This window comes from Anopheles maculipalpis, chromosome 2RL (assembly GCF_943734695.1).
Source record: "Anopheles maculipalpis chromosome 2RL, idAnoMacuDA_375_x, whole genome shotgun sequence".
NCBI lineage: Eukaryota > Metazoa > Arthropoda > Insecta > Diptera > Culicidae > Anopheles > Anopheles maculipalpis.
Genome location: NC_064871.1, coordinates 1,673,411 through 1,691,673, shown reverse-complemented (window position 1 = coordinate 1,691,673; position 18,263 = coordinate 1,673,411). Strand labels below are relative to the sequence as shown.

Sequence of the window (18,263 nt, the reverse complement as noted above, 5' to 3'; positions counted from 1 at the left end):
CGCCAGATTTGCGCTTACTTCGGCAGCTGTATCACCCGCCGCTTTGCTGTCCCCGTTCGAGCAAGATCCAATGTCGACCTCAACCACCACCACGGTTTCCATTCGCCCGCGGCCAACAGTGCTATCACACACGCAGCAACACATGCTAAGCAACTCGAACAGTGAAAAATCGCTAGTCTCTCCCCTGTCCGGATCGTCCACGTGGAATCCATTCGGAGATCCATCACCATTCAGTCCCATCTCAACACTAACCGAGGATCAGCTGTTTGGGGCCGAATTCGACAAACTACGGCTCGAGGGCAGCCAAACTTCGATCGTAACCTCTCCGGAGGAGATGAAATCTGACCGTTGCGTTTCATACTGGGGCTCCCAGCGTGGATCACTTTCACAGGCACTGTCTACCGGTATGATAGCCACAAACGGAGGACTGTCTGGGAAGGATCTACTAACCCTCGAGGAGGATCCTTTCGGTTCCGCACCATTTACGCTGCCAAAACGATTCAAACAAAAAAGTAGCTCTTCCAAGCTTGCTTCTAAAATCAGTGACCGATGGCGATATGCGGTGGGCAGTGGTATACAAGGAGGAACGGGCAAAGAAAGTCTGATAGAAAATACGCCAACTGAACCGTGCGGGAATGGCATAGACGCGGCCATTGGCAGCAAGGAGACAGCGGGTATAGACAAAACAGTCGGACTCGGACCAAAGAACTTGAAGCTGGACGATCTCATGAGCAGTGGGGAGAAGGGCTCACCCAGCTTTATTAAACTTCCGTTGGATGATCGCAACAAGTACGAAAAGCTCAACTCCAACGACATCACGTCGGACGACAGTGATTCGGAATTTTATTCCGAATCGATCGGTTCGTCGGTTGTTGGTGGCGCAGTGTCTGCTGGGATGCACGCTAATAGTGGTGCAGGTGGTGGCGGAAGCATTAAGAAGCACAGCTTCAAACAGTTCGTAGAGAGTAACATTCCAGAAAAATTACAAGCCGTCTACCATAAGGTGGACAAGAGTCAGATGAAAAATGTGCAGCTGGTAAAGAAGTTGCGCAGCAAGGTCACACAAGCGGGCAAAGATTCTTCCGCGACCACCACCACCAGCACGTCGAAGAGCGCTAAGGATCGTCGTGCAGGGAAAAAGAATGGAAATCGAGAAGAACCCAACGCACCAACGAACGGAAATGCAGCGTCAGATGATGATTCGATCGGTTCGGCATCGGATCTACGTGCGAACGATGATTTCCCGGAGGGAGATGAGCACAATGCGAAGCTACCGTCCCAGGAACCAACCCGTAGAAAACCGTTCGGACGAGGAGGTGTGTTTGGCGGTGAGGGAAGTGTGGACGATTGTATTAGCGAGAGTATTAAAACGTGCGGTTCAAGTGCCTACCATGCGGAGTGTGAAAGTGTCACCACCAACGAGGACAACACGAGCCGAATAGTGACGCGGGTTCGCGTTAAAAAGCGAGAACATTTGGATTCCAAGCACAGCGTTATAGATGAAGATGATTCCGCTGAAGAGGATATGATTCAGGGCGAAAAGCCGCTGCTGTTGGATGATGAACTGGACTATGAATCGGCGGCAGAGAATAATGAATCGAGTGGGGAAGAGATCCTGATGGATCCGTTCACGCCCGAGGACGAGCTGGGTGTTGTTGTAAAAAAGCCGGCAAGCACCAACGTCGAGGAGGATGAGGCGGATGAAGCGGAGTTGGATCCGTTCGCGATGGCTCCGTTTCGTAAGCCGTTCGTGCCAAAGCGAAATAGTGGCGTAAAGTTTCTGCCCGAAGTTCATCCCATCCCGGAACACGGTCCTGTCGGTGGAGGAGTTGAGTTGCTAGCGAACGATTTTATCACATCTACACCGATAAGACCGACTGGAGCAAGTCGCGAACCGGTTGTTGCATCAGCTGCCTGTAATGACTTTTTCGATCTGACCGATGATCCGATACAGACGCAGCGCGAAAAAGATTCGCCAAGCGCTCGACGTGATCTGTTCGGATTGGAACCATTTCCTATCGTGCCGATGATTCCGGTTGTATCAGCCCTTTCACCCGGAACGGTCACGTCATCACTGCCAACCCAAATGGTGGTTTCTCCCTCGACAGGACCTCCTATCTCACATACACCTCAGGAATCAGCAATCTCCCGTATCACACTCGAATCGGGCGGTGTAACGCTGACCCACATCGTTTTGCCTCACACTAACACCTCCGTTTCGTCTATTCCCATACTCCCAGCGCCACCACTACCTTTAGTGCCGTCGAACGTATCGTCCTTATCCACGACCCAACAAAACCTGACTGCACGCCGCAACTACGTCAACTTTAGCCAGATCCCTTCGCACAGCGTCACCTCAATATCGCCCGACAACAACTACGTAAATTTCTGCCCCGACGGCGAAGACGACGATGACGTGCGCAATCTCAAGTCCGACGATTACGACGACAACAGCAGCGATACGGTTGTGAAAGTGTCCTCCAAAGGATTTCTGACCAAAAAGCAAAAGGTACGGTACAATCATCTGCAGGAGAAAAGCAGCGGCAGCGTCATGGGCGGTCAAGGGCGCAACGAGGAAGTATCAAGTACCGCCAGCCTTGGTCAGAAAATGAAAGCCAATGTGAGCGGGTACCGCAAAGCGGTACTGGAAAGTAGCGTTGGAAGCATCGGAAAAAGCCGAAAAGATGACCAAACACACAAACAGCCGAAAGGCAGCTCCAAATCAAGCGCCAAAGCGATGGGCTTCAGCAACATGAGCTTCGAGGACTTCCCGTCGGACGAGCTGGCGGATGAAGCGGTTGCCGATGGTACGCGCCTGACGAGCGGAGTTGGTGGGGGTGGTGGTCTCGGAGGAGGTGGTGGTGGTGGTGGGAAGCTACTCAAAATGGCCCCGTTTGAGGTGATCCGCAACGAAAAGATGCTACTGGAGGCAGAGAAAAAGTTTGGTTCCCTAAAGCGTCGCAGCAACCCATTCTCCTGATTGTACGCCGAAGGATATAAGAAGCGAAAGTGAAGAGCGTAGTAGCAGTAGTAGTTGTAGTAGTAGTAGTAGTAGTAGCAGAGCAGTGGTTGTCAGGGCGACCAAGTTAATTTATTATCCGCTTTATTCTGTACACACACACAAGTTGATTCGGAAGCGAAGGGAGTCGGTTGAGTATTGATAAAAAAATTCGCAAAGAAGTAAAAAAACGATGCATGCATGTGTGTACGATGCTTCTTTAGAAGAACGCAACCCACATATGTACATATGCACTGAACCAAGAGACTGGAAATGCTTCATAATGATGAGTGAAAATTAGTACTTTCAAGATAGTAGCGATTACACACACAGACACAGATACTGATGCACCTGGTAGGATGGTCCTGCGGGCAAGAACCGGAAAGCCTCTCCACACATCGAGCTGAACGCTTGAAAGAGGAAAACAGCAGCTAAACGCCTCCCAACCTGATCGACTCCACTAAGTTACAAAGATTTTACTATTCAGCGATATATTACCAAAATGTAGCATTATTGTGTACGTGTATGTATTATGCTACTACTACTCTGTACAGGTATTGCGTGCGTATTTCCTTAGTACACACGCACATTGATTGATTTGTATTATTGTTTTGTTTTATACTGTGGGTTTGCCGTAGTTCCAAAATGTAAGAGAGTTTATTAACATTAATGTACTTATTAATGTATTTATAATATTTGTACTAGCAGAGGAGAGTTCCAGCTTAACGAAACGCATGATCGTGTTTCGTCAAGTTTATCTCCCGTCAGGGTTGTGCTCAAACAGTATGTTTATTAATTACAACTTATTAAAACGAAGCGCAGCTCACGTGTCTATGAGCACACGTGCGTAGGTCTCTTAGGGCAGTAGGATGCAATAATGCAATAGAAAAGCCCCTAGACATTATGTGTAGCTAGCATCCCATCAATATGTTCAGTATTAACCGACAGCAAGGTAATACGCAAAAAGTGCATTTTTCTTTACAAGCGTAGTTTCATTCAAAATCGCAACTCTAATGTTTTACTCCAATAACGATCAAGGATCGCTCAAGACAGCTACTTGAAGCTTGAATCCTTGCCTCAAAAAGCTAATCCATCTTTCTGGTACATCATGATGCAATCCCCCTGTGCGATCGGTATATATATGTAGTATATAATATATATATTTATATAAATTACTTCTATTGTTCTTGGACGAAAAAGAAAGAATGCCGATTCAAACACTGATTTTTATTCTATTTGGGATGCTTTATTTTTACTTTCAAAGTTGTCCATTATCTGGCCCTGTTCCTGTTTATAACAACAAACTTTGTCGCAGCTTGCGCACGGTCATGTACACCGTCTGGTACAGCTGCTCGTCCTGATCGCAATCGACCTCATGCGTATGCAGATTGATCACGATACGCTTCCCACGCACAGTTACGGTCAGCCGGTCCGAGTCGATGAATTTCTCCATCGATTGTTCGCCAAACAGTTCCTGTAGCGTTTCGATCAGGCAATCCTGATAGTGTTTCTCGTCCACCTTGGACATCCGCGTCCCGATCACGTTACTACCCGCGATATCGCACTGCAGCAGGCAAGCCATCACCATGTCAGCGTACATATCGTTCACCGGCGTTGCCTGCCATTCGAGCGTAACGATCTTGCCATCCGCCGTAAGATCGATACAATCGCACACCCGTAACCGGGCCGTCGCCGTACTTCCCGCCGCCACCGGACATTCCACTACCGATCCTGGCCCACCGGCACGCTCCAGCAACAGCTTCAACACTACCGGCGACCCAGGCCAATGGATGCTTTGCTTCTGTGTGACGATCGACATGCTCATGTCGGTGTACTTGGAAAGATCGGTCGGCGCCAGCAAGTGGTACTTGAATTCGCGCTTCACCAACACCCCGCTCAACCGTTGGCAGTCGGCCGGTTCACCAACGGCCAACGTGCCCATTACTTTGGCCGTTTTCTCACCCCGGAAGTAAAGCTCCACCGGTTGTGTGTTGCGCGGATTGTGGAACGTAATTTGTACCTTCGCGTTGGCCTCATACTCCCTCATTAGGGCAGATTTTAACCGTCCCATCTCGTTCTGTTCACCGTGCACGAGCACCACGTGGGTCGGTTGCAGCAGACGAATAAATTCACTCGTTTGCTGATAGTCCGTGTGTGCCGAGAAGGAAATGTAGTCCACGGACATGTTGAGTGGCAGCTTCTGCCCGTTCATGCTGGTAATTTCTTCGGGTTCGAACAAGATCGTTTTGGCAAGTGTGCCCTCCACGCAGTAACCCGCTATAATGACTCCATTCTTCGGATCCGTACACCACGATTCGAACAACTCTCGGGACAGTCCACTCTGCATCATACCGGGCGATGCCATCACGACACACGGACCGACATCATCGAAGTGATCGATTCCCTTCAAATTTGAGATGAACCGAAACACGAACGGATTGTTGATGGCAATCTGTCGGCGGATTTTATCGTTCATCGCATTGATGTACGTCTGATACACGGCCATACATTTCTTCGCCAGCGAGGATGCGTAGTAGATCGGAATCTCCTGCAAGTCCGGATTCTGGCTCCAGTACTCATCCAATATTAGCAAAAGCTCCTGCGCTCGGCCAAGCGCAAACACCGGAATCAAACACCGACCGCCCTGGGTGACGATTTTCTGCACCAGTGAGGTAAACCTATTTTCACGATCTTCACGCTTCTCGTGAATGTGTGTACCGTACGTTGACTCGGTGATGAGAACATCGGGCCGCATGGCCGGTATTTCTGCCGCCATTAGATGCCGATCTTCCTGTCTCGAGAAGTCACCCGTATACAGCACCCGAATGCCTGCAATTTCAATCATAAACATTGCTGCACCGAGCACATGGCCCGCGTTGTATGCCCAGAACCGTACGCCAAGGATGTCACGTTCTTCGTGAAAATTGATCGTCTCAATCTTTTCCATGCTCGCTTCCAGATCCGCCTCGGTGTACAGCATTTGGTCGGTGGAAATGTTGCTCACCTTAATGTAATCTGACAGCATCCAGCGGTAGATTGCTTTGGTGGCGTGCGTCATAAAGCACCGGCCCTTAAACGATGTCTTTTGCAGAAACCATGGTAACGCACCGCAGTGATCCAGATGGAAGTGCGAGATGAACAGTAAATCGATCTGATCCGCATCGATCAGATCGACGAACGGGAGCGCATCCATTCCGGACAGTCCCGGATGGATGCCACAGTCAAGCATAATCTTTTTCCCCTTGAACTCGAGCATGATGCAGGATCGGCCCACCTCCTGACCGGCACCCAGCGGCCGTATAACCATCAAGTCGCTCTCCTCCTTCAGCAACCGTGCTCCGTTCGATGCTCGTTTCTGTGCCATTCTCTTCTGGAGGGTTGGCACTTTCTTTTATTGATTAAAATTCACACTTTTGCTATAAATGTTCACTTCCAAACTGCAGCTGGCTTCCGTAAACAATTGCTTCACCACCGATTGCTTGTTTTGCTTAGCCTACGCACCGCGAGCGGCATCAAACGAGCATCATCAGCTGTCAGGGCGCAGCCACCCAGAACCGAAACGAAACATCATAAATGTAACGCTTCGTAACGTTTCCTTGACTGTTTCGCCTTGTTTGCCTTGTGCTTGCGGGTTCGACTGCAACAAACAGACCTTACTAAAAATTACGTTCTCCATAAAGTACATTAATTTGGATAATTATGTTGAAAAAATGTTAAAAGCAATTAATTGTTTTGCACTTCAACCAGCGAAGAGCGTTATTTACTGTCATAATTGATGTTTCGCTTCGGTTGTGTGTGTGCTGCTCCCTCAAATGTGTACTTTGGATGTAAACAGTGAAGCATGTGCTTCGTAGTGTATTGAGAAATAGTGCCCAGAATAGTGCACTTTTGTTGACGTAATTGCTGTTATTTTTAATAAACTAGAGCATTGAGCAGTGTAAAGGAATTGAAAAATGCCTCGCCCTAGTGCGAAATGGGGCGACTTATCGCCATCGCTGAGCGCACCGATGCTCGAGGTGATTGAAGGTCTCGGATTCGACAAGATGACACCGGTTCAGGTGATAAGATTGCATTATTTTTTAACGGTAAGAACATATGTTTATTGTTTTTGTTCATTCTTTCAGGCGGCTACCATTCCCCTGCTCATGTCCTATAAGGATGTAGCTGCAGAAGCGGTGACGGGATCGGGCAAAACGTTGGCATTCCTGATCCCTTTGCTAGAGCTGCTGCTCAAAAGAAAGCGGAGCGAGCCGTGGAAAAAGCATGAAATTGGAGCTGTTATAGTTTCTCCCACACGCGAATTGGCCACCCAAATACACGACGTCCTTTCCGAGTTTTTAAGCCACGAAGAGTTGGCCTGCTTTCGCCAGAAGATGGTCATCGGTGGAAATGCCGTGGAAGACGATGTTGTTGCGATCCTGAAAGATGGTGTTAACATTTTAGTGGCCACCCCCGGTCGACTGCAGGATCTTTTCGATCGTAAGGGAGATTTAAATCTAGCCGCCAAGGTAAAGAGTTTAGAGCTGCTGGTACTGGACGAAGCGGACCGTTTGCTGGATATGGGATTTGAGGCGACCATCAACACGATCCTCACATATCTACCGCGTCAGCGCCGTACCGGACTGTTTTCGGCAACCCAAACTAAAGAGGTTAAGGATTTGATGCGCGCAGGTCTCCGCAATCCGGTGCTGGTGAGTGTCCGCGAAAAGGCAACCACCAGTACACCAAAGCTGCTGCAAAATTACTACGCCATCGTTGAGCCGGAGCAAAAACTGGCGGCTTTGCTGGAGTTTATACGCACCAAGAGTGTGAAGAAAGCGATGATGTTCTTTCCGACGTGTGCTTGCGTCGAGTATTGGTCCGTCGCATTGGCGGAGCTTGTATCCTCGATGCAGGTACTGGCATTGCATGGAAAAATGAAATCGCAACGTTTCCGGATACTGAAGTCGTTTCGGGAAGCGGATAGCGCGTTGCTGCTCTGTACCGATGTACTTGCCCGTGGTGTCGATATTCCTGAGGTGGATTGGGTGCTGCAGTGGGAACCGCCGTCAAATGCAGCAGCATTCGTGCATCGTGTCGGCCGTACGGCACGCCAAGGATCAGAAGGAAATGCACTTATACTGCTGCTTCCATCAGAGGATGCGTATGTAAACTTCCTGACACGAAATCAAAAAGTTTCGCTAAAGGAAATCGAGCTAGAGCTTCCCGAGCAAAGGCTTACCGAAATCCTCCACACGTTGCATCAACTACAGCAGAAAGATCGGGCCACCTTCGACAAAGCTAACCGAGCGTTTGTCTCACACGTTCAGGCGTACAGTAAGCACGAGTGTAATTTAATCCTGCGCCTAAAGGATCTCGATCTCGGCAAGGTAGCGACAAGCTACGGATTGCTACAACTTCCCCGGATGCCGGAAATTAAGCCACAGTTTAAGGAGTCGTTCCGTGGCCCCGAGCAGACGGTGGACGTTTTTGCGCTAGCTTACAAGGACAAGCAAAAGCAGGCCTCATTCCAGGACAAGCTGAAAACGTACGCCGAAACAGGCGAATGGAAAGGTAAAAAGAAACTCATACGCAAAAAATCGGTTCCCTGGGAGCTGGCCAACAAGGAGCGTGAAGAACGCAAAGAAATAAGGAAAAAACGAAGGGAGAAGAAACAAACACGAAAGGCCGCGATTGAGGCAGGTGCTGTCGTGCCGATTAAAAAGAAACGATCCAAATTTTCACAAGAAGAGCTCGATGAACTGGCCAACGACATTCGGTTGTTGAAGAGGGTGAAAAAGAAGAAAATCACTGAAGAGGAATACGCAGACGAAATGGGCATAAAGGATGGGGTGGATGATTCGGAATAAAAATCGTACCGCAATGGCGGACAAGTTGAGGGTTAGATAAAAAATGTCTATTCAATGAAATCATACATTCGATTACATTGCGATGGTTTTAAACAATTCCTTCGAAATGTGTCCGTATACTACGCTTAAATGTTAAGAAGAGGCAGGCTGTAAGTCCAGTACACGTCCCTCGAGCACGTGCGACCGGCTGTTGGTGGCATTGGTGAAGCCTTCGCGCGTGCTGAACACAATGAATCCATACCCACGACTGATTCCGGTCGTTTTGTCATAGATTACGTTCGTCGAATGGACATGGCCATACTTGGAGAAGTACGTTTTGAGCTCCTTCGTACTGACAGTCCACGGGAGGTTGCCCACGAACAATTTTTGCACGCCTCGGGCGATCGTACTTGCCGCAGCGGTGGTGGAAGACATGGCTAGTAACTATGGTAACGGCCCTAACCGATCGGTTTTCGCACAATTTCCAGCAGATGGACGGTATGGTTGCCCATCAACTCCTGCGGATCCACACCAAGATCCTCACTGAGATTGTCTAAGTTTATTACGGAACACACTAAATCCCACTTTTTCAGCAGATTCTCTATGCACCAGTCGGCACTCCGTTCCTGGTAGGTGCAGATAAATTTTGCGCCCGGATTTGCCTCGAGTATGAACGAAACCGTCACTAGGATGTCTTCAAACACTGACGGATCGTAGAACACGTCGGACCCGAGAATCAAGTCCAACGGTCCTAGCTGCAACACTTGATCCAGGAACAGACCCCACGTCAGCCCGATAACCTCAATGTCTTTGCCGGGGCCAGGCACTAGGTTGTTCAGCAGGCAACAGCGCTGTATGTGTTCCAAGGTTTTCGGTAGCGTACTGCAGTCGCTGAGTGTTACGTGAGCTCCACACTTTGCTGCAAGCAGCCCCGGCAGCGCTGTACCGGCGCCGATTTCCAGTACTCGTTTGTTGATGAGTGAATGTCGTCGTTCCCAAAGAAACCAGGCAAGCACCGGTGCGGACGGCCAGGTGTAAAACGAATATCCCGGCAGCGGAAGCTACAAAACGACGGCAAAACTGGTAAGAATTTTGTACCGTGAAAGCAATGTGTGTATGCGAGCGTGATTGTAGGAAGTTTGACACTTGATCGGACGCAAGCGCCGCCTACCAACACCAAACAACAAATCCAACGCAAACGATCGCTTCCAACTCCAAGCGCCATCGAACTGCCTTACCTCCGGTATGAGTATTTCAAGCTTTTCACCTACGTACGAGGTACCGGTTCGGGATTTACTGCCAAAAACAAACCGTTTTATTTGCTCGCCATCGTTTTCCATTTGTTGGAATTTGGTCATTTTCGTCCAAACTGACCCTTGTTGTGGCAAGTGTACAGCTTGCACAGTGGTTGAGCTAACAGTCCATGAGTCAACGATGCAGCCGTGCGACTAGCTTATATTACAACGAAATCTTTACGTCATAGTTTGTTACATTTGTTTGTAAATTTTAAAAAGAGTTAAAAAAGCTAAAGAGTTTAAAAGCTTGCGTTTAAATAGTACAAAATTAAGAGATAGAAATTTATTTATTTAAATTTACAACTCATTGAGCAGGCATCACTGCTTCGACAATCAATATTAAACAAACGCGTTTATACGTTGGCGATTAGCTATGAGTTGAAAAATAATCAAAACAAATCCCATACCAACTGTACTGGTTCAAGCTGGCTTGAAGAAATTTTCAAAAGACAAACTCGGCTTCAACCTTACCTGAAGCGGAAGCGTAGAAAAGACGCGAACAAAAGCAAAGCAAATAAACAATAATAAAAAAAAACTTACAAACACCCTTTGCTTGCGCGAGCTGTCACACTCGCGAGGCTTTTGTAGGGATAAAAGGATCCTAAATATAGGAAGTGTTCTAAGAAAATGATTCTTTAGTAGTAAATACTACAATTACTACTATCAGGGAAACGACAAGAACGCCGGAGAACGTAACTTAAAAACGGAACGAACGTTAAAGTGTATGTGAGTGTGCGTTGTGTTTGCGGCAGGACAGAGAAACTTGGCCATTCTGCGGTACACAAAGTAAATTGCAATTAGGAACTAATTAATGTGATGTCTCAGTTGGAACTATCAAACATCTTTATGCAAAATGCGGATGAAGGGCATAACGCTGTCGGCAATACTGGAGCAAGGTGCCACACGACGGCGCAAATCACCTCCTAAAGAAGAATGTCCCAAAAAGCAAAAACGTGACTGTTGGCGGAAGGTAAACAATTCTTTTGAATGAGTAGAAATGCATTTTCTAATGTGTGGCAAGCCTTTTCTCTTTCTTCATTCGTTTAAAATTGTAGATAGCAGCAGTATTGAACAAATGCGAAAGCAAACGAACGCACGATGAGGTAAGACTGTTGGAAAGCCAACCGGAGGTAGTAAAACAGATCCTCGAACGCCGCAAACGCAATGTGGAGTACAAGGAACGTGTGCTAGAGACGGAAGACGAACCAGAAGTAATCGAACGGAAAGCCTTAAGGCTGGCACAAGCCATTGCTAAAGCAAACCATCTGATCGTCTATACCGGGGCTGGTATAAGTACATCCGCCAAAATACCGGATTACCGCGGAAGTCAAGGAATATGGACACTGCTAGAACAAGGCAAAGACATTGGCGAGTACGACCTTTCGCTAGCAGACCCTACCTTCACGCATATGGCACTTTTCGAGCTACATCGAAGGGGCATTCTGAAGCACGTCCTTTCGCAGAACTGTGACGGACTCCATTTGCGTTCCGGATTGCCCCGATTCTCGCTCTCGGAGGTGCACGGTAATATGTACGTAGAGGTGTGCAAGCAATGCAAACCGAATTCCGAATATTGGAGGCTTTTCGACACCACCCAGTTCACCGCACGGCATTATCACAAAACTAATCGCAGATGTCGTCGGTGCGGTGGACCACTTATCGACACAATCGTGCATTTCGGGGAACGGGGTCAGCTAAAATGGCCTCTCAATTGGGATGGCGTTACGCCCCATACAGAGAAGACTGATTTAATCCTGTGCATTGGATCGAGCCTGAAGGTGCTTCGGAAATATACGTGGCTATGGGCAACGGATCGTCCGATAAAAAAGCGGCCAAAGATCTTTATCATAAACCTCCAGTGGACGCCCAAGGATAAGGTGTCGACGCTGAAAATAAATGGCAAATGCGACGAAGTGATGAAGCTGGTGATGAAGCACCTCAACATCGATGTGCCGCTGTATAATCGGATAAAGGATCCAATTTTTGCTCACGCAACATTGCTGCTGACCGACGAACAGCACACTGCGTCGCAGCCAATGTTGAAGAAAATTACTGCCGCCAAAGAGGAATCGTCGGAAGAATCAATCAACAACGAACAAGAGAAGCAACTCAAAACGGAACCGAACGCGTCTACTAGTACGACCGTATCACCCCAGCAAATATATTTAAACAATCTGATTCTCGCACAACAACAGCAAATTAACAACAATTACAACATTCTTCTAAACTCGGCAGGACGTTCGGAAGCGCGTGGTTCTCTATTGCCCTGCAATTTGCCACCCCTAGTGCCCTGTACAATTTCCGCAAGTGGCAGTGGCCAAATGAAACCCGAACCGAATGATCCTTCACCCTGTAGCGAACAAAAACCGTTAGCGTCTCCTCCTTTGAACGTTATAAAGATCGACACAGCATCGAATCTGTTCGGTAGTCTGCGACAAGTTCTGAACACCATCAATCCTGGGACTAACTCTGCTTCCCTAGACAGTAAACCCTTTTCAGTCGATGATGAACAACAATCCAGTTCTCAAAAAGCGACGGAAAAGCTTTGTAAGTGGAAATTAGTTTAATAAGCTTGCTCAATGCAATAATTAATGTTTCATTGTATTTTAGTACCACTTCCGGTTCCGTTATTGCTACATCCAGGGATGGCCGTAGTCCAGCAATCATTCATGGCGACCAGCAGTACAACGGACAAGAGTAAATCAAATGCGGACGGTCAGCAGAAATCGCCAATGTGTAATAAAATACAGCTTATCGTGAAGCCAGTGGTTGTAAGCAATCCACCGAGCTTAGTACCGCTAAATACACACCGCTCGGAAGAGGCACACCAATCTACGAATGGTATTCAAGGAACAACCGGTGCATTACATAGTGCAGTGAAAGAGGAACCTTTCTATAAAGCTTTACCAGAGAGTAAAACTGTGCCAAAAGTACTATTGCAGGATAGAGTTGCTGGTGGAACGATAAAGTGTGAAACAAATTGTAATGAAACGATCGAAAGCAAGGAGCTAAAAACAGAAGAAGCCGAAAACGGAAGTCAAATCAAGCAAGATCCGCCAAAACATGCTGCAGAAACGGTAACTGATGAAGCGGAAATGGACACAGAAAAGGAACCCTGTCTGATGCATCCAACGCTCGTAGTAGAGAAAGAATCAGAGAAGACATTGAGCGTCCCACCAAGGAAGGAATATAAAATAGATATAACCACAGATGTGATAGAATGCATTTCCGTTCATTCATCATCATCCGAGGACGGTGGCGATCAAAGAGAGATCGATTTTGAAACAGACATCACATGGTTTAGCGTTGGCAATGCGAAGCTTGATCCTAAAATGGAGACAAAACAAGCAACGGATAAGCAAAGCATCGAACAGCCTGCCGGGCAAGCAGAAGAAGATATGGAAAATGCCACCGTGGACAAAACGGTAGAACATGTACAAGAAACCAACGTGGAGCAAGTGAAAAAAGAAGGTAACGAAATTCGAAGCGGTTATATTACGAAGTCAATTTTCGATGCACCTTCAAGTGTTTGTGAAGATGTTGTGCAAGATCCAGTGCAAAGTATCAAAGATTCTTCAGATCAAAGAGATGAAAGTGTAGAAACAAAAGAATCCAATAATGAACCTGAAGTTGATCATTTTGAGACTATTCCAGAAGCATGTCCTCAACCATGTATCCCGACCGAATTATTGAATGAGACAAGCAAGGGAGCGAATCCAGCAACAGAAAGTATAAAAACCAGTATAGAAGCCGAAACCACGAACAAAGATTTGACAAATGAATTATTTAGCGAATCATCAGAAAAGCAAACAATCAGCGAACTAAAAGAAATCTCTTCAGATGAAACTGTAAATGGCAATTGGGATCAAAACGATACTGATAGCGGTGAGCAGTCCATCCCATGCAATATACAAATGATGGAGAATCGTATGAGACATGAAGAGCCAGTGGATGTAATAGAAAGTACACCAGCAGCTGACAATGCGCTCACTGCGGAAACCAAACTTAACTCCAGCTGGGAAGCCACAAAAGAAGAATCAACGAGCGAAATAACAGAAGTTGTCTGCAACGAAGATCGATCGGATAATGAAACAAAAACGTCTGTTTCTGATCTGCAAGTCTCTACGCATGAAACCGAGACTATAACTGTAGGAAAAGCTACAGACGAAATCCGAGAGATAACGATTGATTTGGGAAGCGAAGAATCATGGCGCAAGTATGATGCGTGTGATGATGATCATCAATATTCTATCAACGATTTACTCGAATCGGAACAGTGGGAAAGTGTCGATAAAACAGTCAATGATGGAAATGGAAATTTCAATGTCCCTCTAGTGGATGTGGTTGATAAAAATGAGGATATCGCTCAGGATGGTTCTTCGGTGGACCATGATAAACCTCCCATTATCACTATAACGCAAACGAATGGAAGTGTTGAAGTTAATAAGATCTCAAAAGGTACGCTGCGATCGGAAGATTTATCCCCGATGGATCGTTCTGACCATGCGGAAGGGAAGATTCCTCCGGAGAGTGATGTATCCACGGCGGCTGGTGACAGTTTAATGCTTAAAGATAAGCCTTTGCCATCTTCTTTGTATGAGAAATTGGAAGATGTCCTCCATGAACCAAATAATGAAGCCCCAAACGCAACCAGTGCCGAGGGATTCCAGAGCGAAATTTCCTCCAATTCTGACGTTGATAGCCTCACAAAAGATATCATAAGTGATGTAACATTCTCGATGGTCAGCAACGATAAGGCATGTTCCTTGGCGGACCGTAAACGGGAAGAAAAGATTCAGCCAGATTGTGAGATGACGGCACCCTCAAGCATGCAGAAGAATCAGAAGAATGCAAAATTCTCAGAAGAAGAAATACCTTTACAGTGTCCCAACACTGAAACAGGCGTAGAGGCCATAGAGCATAAGGAAAGCGTTACCACCAAACCTACCGAATATTGTTTGGATGACCAGTTACAGATAGTATTGAAAAATGCAGACCAAAAGGAACGTTTTAGCTCGATCGACTTTAATTCGATTGCTCAACAGTCGACAGAAAGTTAGTACAGTTGGATTTATATAGTTGAAAAAAAGATATATTTTTTAAATTGTATTTTCTTTCCCTTGCAGACGGCCCTGAAATCAAGCAAAATGTTCAGCAATGTATAGATGGCAAGAAATCTTCCCTACCCATCAGGTCGACACATAATCAGAACATGGTTAAAGTTGTGCTAAGCAATAGTGCCCTGTTCGAGCTGTATGAAGCTGCCCCAAGGTTCAACGAAAATTTTCCACCAGCATTAAAATTGTTAGCTCCGGTCAAATATCAGCTTCCCTCGCATATGGTTGCAAAAATGGCCAAACCTACCAGCAGTCAGCAGCCGACAGAAAATGTAACTAAAAACGAAAAGACTGATGAGGGTACAACCAACCATGAGCAGCAAGATACATTACTACCATCCCAAGCTTTGTCGCGATTTCAAACACTCGATCTTGCTACGACGACACCGACAAGCTCGCCTGCACCATCCTGCAAAACGATACAAATGCCATCCGCAATTCTACTCACACCGCCGGTGCATTGCATCAATAGTGCAGTAAAGTTAGCACCCGCAAATACTATCCCATCGTCGGTGACTCCTTCATTCATTCCACTGCAAGGAGCCGGTCTGCCAGCGAACGCCAGTGTGGCGGCCTATATGCTCAAAAACAATACCTTCATGAGCACGCAAACGAGGCTGCCGAATCTGTTTGGCGGTTTTCCTACTGGGTTGGGTACAAATTTTCTTCTGCTCACCAGTCCTCCGAAGGCTCAAGTAACTCCAATCAGTGGTAGTAGTAGTAGTAGTAGTGGCCCAACGGTAGTTACCTCACCGACGGTCACAACTACTCCAACGACACCGGCAAAACCCTTTCGGCTCGAGTCGGATGAACAGACGGACGAAGAGGATGGGATGAGTTTGAAAAAACGACGCTCCAAGCGTCTCGAATCGGCCCGCCTGCATAAGCAGCTAGTAACGCCGGAAAAAACTGACTCCGATACGGACACCACGATCGATCAATCGCCTCAGCAAGCGCGGCGAAGAAGCAATCGCTCCAGTCGATCACTAGACGGAGCGAATGAAAGCGATGAGCTGGGGGATAGTAGCAGCTACGGTGCGGGACGATCGCGAAGCTTTCGGATACGCCGCAAGCCGGAGTTTTTGAACATTAAACATCCGGAGAAGAAAAAGAAACGTTCGAATGAAGAATCGCCAGATGCTTCCACATGTTCGAAGCCTTCGACTAGTGGCTGTCAGGGGAAGAAACCAAATAATGGGGAGCATGTGACGACGATCAGTGCAACGGCTACAACGCCGACGACGACAGCCGCAAACCGATTATTTGCAATTTCTGCTCCCGTTGCTTACTTTCCTGGATCATTCGTTTCAACGCTGGGAACCACCTCAAGCACAAGTACGTGATCCCTCTCTTTCTCTAATCTGTGACTGTTTTTCCATGTCCTAGCAATACACCGTAGGAACTATGTGCTTATGGCTTCAATCCCCAACGTAGACTCCCCTTATGCCTCCATATTTTTCAATCTAAAAGCGACCAAATTCCATTTAGTTAGCTGAAATGATTTTTTTTGTGGGCAATAAAAAAAGTTTATTTTCTTTTCTTTTTACCTCTTCAAGGGCAAAGCATTTTTTTGTGGCAAATGATATAGTGCCATAATAATAGGCAACATAACATGTTGTTGGAACGTGTCTTTTTGGCAAATATTTGCTCGATAACACTCAACGGTTAATTAAAATTTTTACAAAACCGACTCCAGACAAAAAATAGCTAGAAACTAGTTATCAAACTTGATTCCTTATACAGAAACCGCTCACGGTCGTTCAACGGCTTCTACCAATCCATTTGTCCGGCCTTTATGGCGGAAGCATTAAAGCAATTTCTTCGAATAAATGATAATTTAATTACTATACCTCTTTTGGTCAATTAGGATGACCTAAAGAGTAACCTATGGAGAGTGGTGGGAACTCCGGAGTGCATTCATGAATCCACTCCGACTCCGACGTACAAAAACCTTTCATTATCTTTCGGGAAAACACCTATGAGAGCCCGAAATCCATCGCCATAATCCTCTATTATGGCCCTTTGCATAACCATATGATAATGATTATTGGCCATGATAAATTAAGTCAAGATTCCACGAGACCTCTTTGCGTATATTTGTACTATTTGCAACTATTCCAACCACAATTAAACCTACTTATTTACACCTTTGCTCTCGTGTTCTTTTTCTTACAGTAATTTCGCAACAGGAAAAGTACAAACACATCCTCACGTACTACAAGACCGCGATCCAACAGCAGCAACAGTCCAGCAGCACACCGAACGCCCTACCCCAATGGTACGACGTAAACTACGCCTATTCCGGACTGCACAGCATCATCCATCCACCGCCACCGGACGTCAATCTGTGGGGTGGTTTACCCATCAAACTAGAACCACATCCGCCACCACCGCCCCAACAACCCCCAGAAATCGAATGTAAATTTTGCTTTGAAAACTATTCCCAGTACAGCTGTCAGTTTTATCCTCCCCAGCCGGCGGATTTCGCCGTCAAATCGTTACGCCGTGGCCGGGTGGTCGTGTGCGAATGTTGCGATTTTTCCGACGGTGAAAATGAGAAAACTCTACCGGAACTTGCAACAGTGGTAGAAGAAAATGGTGCTCTGGCCTCAACGTCGAAGGCAAGCGGTAGTGGTGAAATGAATTCTTCCTACGATAATGTAGCAAATGAATCGCAGGAACAAAAGCGACGCCCATTGACAGAGGAGGAACAATCCAAGGATATGGAGAACATGCGAGTGTCCAAAAGGCCCAAATGTGAGACAAGTGTTATTGCCACCGATGGATCCTGTTCCGGTCTTAGTAACACGACGAACGGAACTAATGGCGCTACACACAAACCGAAGGTGAAACCGGGCTGGTACGGAAAAGGCTATCGGAAGCATCTACGGCGTAAAAAGCGCACGAGTCTAGGATAAAAATGAACTGCGCGAGACACTCCTTTTCCTTTGTTATAAAAACTAAGTAACGATCAATTTTGCTCCTCGGCCGTTTAGCGTGCTGAAATCCGTATCAACACGACAAA

The 18,263-nt window shown here is 46.8% G+C and overlaps 6 protein-coding genes across 6 annotated transcripts in view; 3 read left to right on the top strand and 3 right to left on the bottom strand.

Annotated features, from left to right (window-relative positions):
• Positions 1-18,263, top strand: part of LOC126557011 (uncharacterized) — an 83,541-nt gene that overhangs the window by 412 nt on the left and 64,866 nt on the right. The window contains exon 2 of the mRNA XM_050212640.1: positions 7-3,018. Coding sequence (XP_050068597.1) covers positions 7-2,980 — 2,974 coding nt within the window. The 3' untranslated portion in view covers positions 2,981-3,018. The remainder of the gene's footprint in view (positions 1-6; positions 3,019-18,263) is intronic.
• LOC126557296 (cleavage and polyadenylation specificity factor 73) lies at positions 4,283-6,362 on the bottom strand. Its single transcript, XM_050213016.1, has one exon. The coding sequence runs from the start codon at positions 6,360-6,362 to the stop codon at positions 4,290-4,292; it is 2,073 nt and encodes a 690-aa protein (XP_050068973.1). The 3' UTR covers positions 4,283-4,289.
• On the top strand, positions 6,952-8,847 carry LOC126557456 (probable ATP-dependent RNA helicase DDX55 homolog). The gene is made up of 2 exons (XM_050213237.1): positions 6,952-7,056; positions 7,123-8,847. Exons 1-2 carry the CDS (start codon positions 6,952-6,954, stop codon positions 8,845-8,847), a joined length of 1,830 nt encoding a protein of 609 aa, XP_050069194.1.
• Positions 8,873-9,261, bottom strand: LOC126559533 (SRA stem-loop-interacting RNA-binding protein, mitochondrial). The gene has a single exon (XM_050215701.1). The coding sequence runs from the start codon at positions 9,259-9,261 to the stop codon at positions 8,980-8,982; it is 282 nt and encodes a 93-aa protein (XP_050071658.1). The 3' UTR covers positions 8,873-8,979.
• Positions 9,276-10,244, bottom strand: LOC126558920 (histone-arginine methyltransferase METTL23). The gene is made up of 2 exons (XM_050215010.1): positions 10,065-10,244; positions 9,276-9,887 (listed from the first exon to the last, which is right to left on the bottom strand). The coding sequence occupies exons 1-2, from the start codon at positions 10,182-10,184 to the stop codon at positions 9,285-9,287; spliced, it is 723 nt and encodes a 240-aa protein (XP_050070967.1). The 5' UTR covers positions 10,185-10,244; the 3' UTR covers positions 9,276-9,284.
• LOC126559957 (uncharacterized) lies at positions 10,890-18,156 on the top strand. The gene is made up of 5 exons (XM_050216118.1): positions 10,890-11,091; positions 11,177-12,668; positions 12,732-15,176; positions 15,248-16,573; positions 17,414-18,156. The coding sequence occupies exons 1-5, from the start codon at positions 10,975-10,977 to the stop codon at positions 18,154-18,156; spliced, it is 6,123 nt and encodes a 2,040-aa protein (XP_050072075.1). The 5' UTR covers positions 10,890-10,974.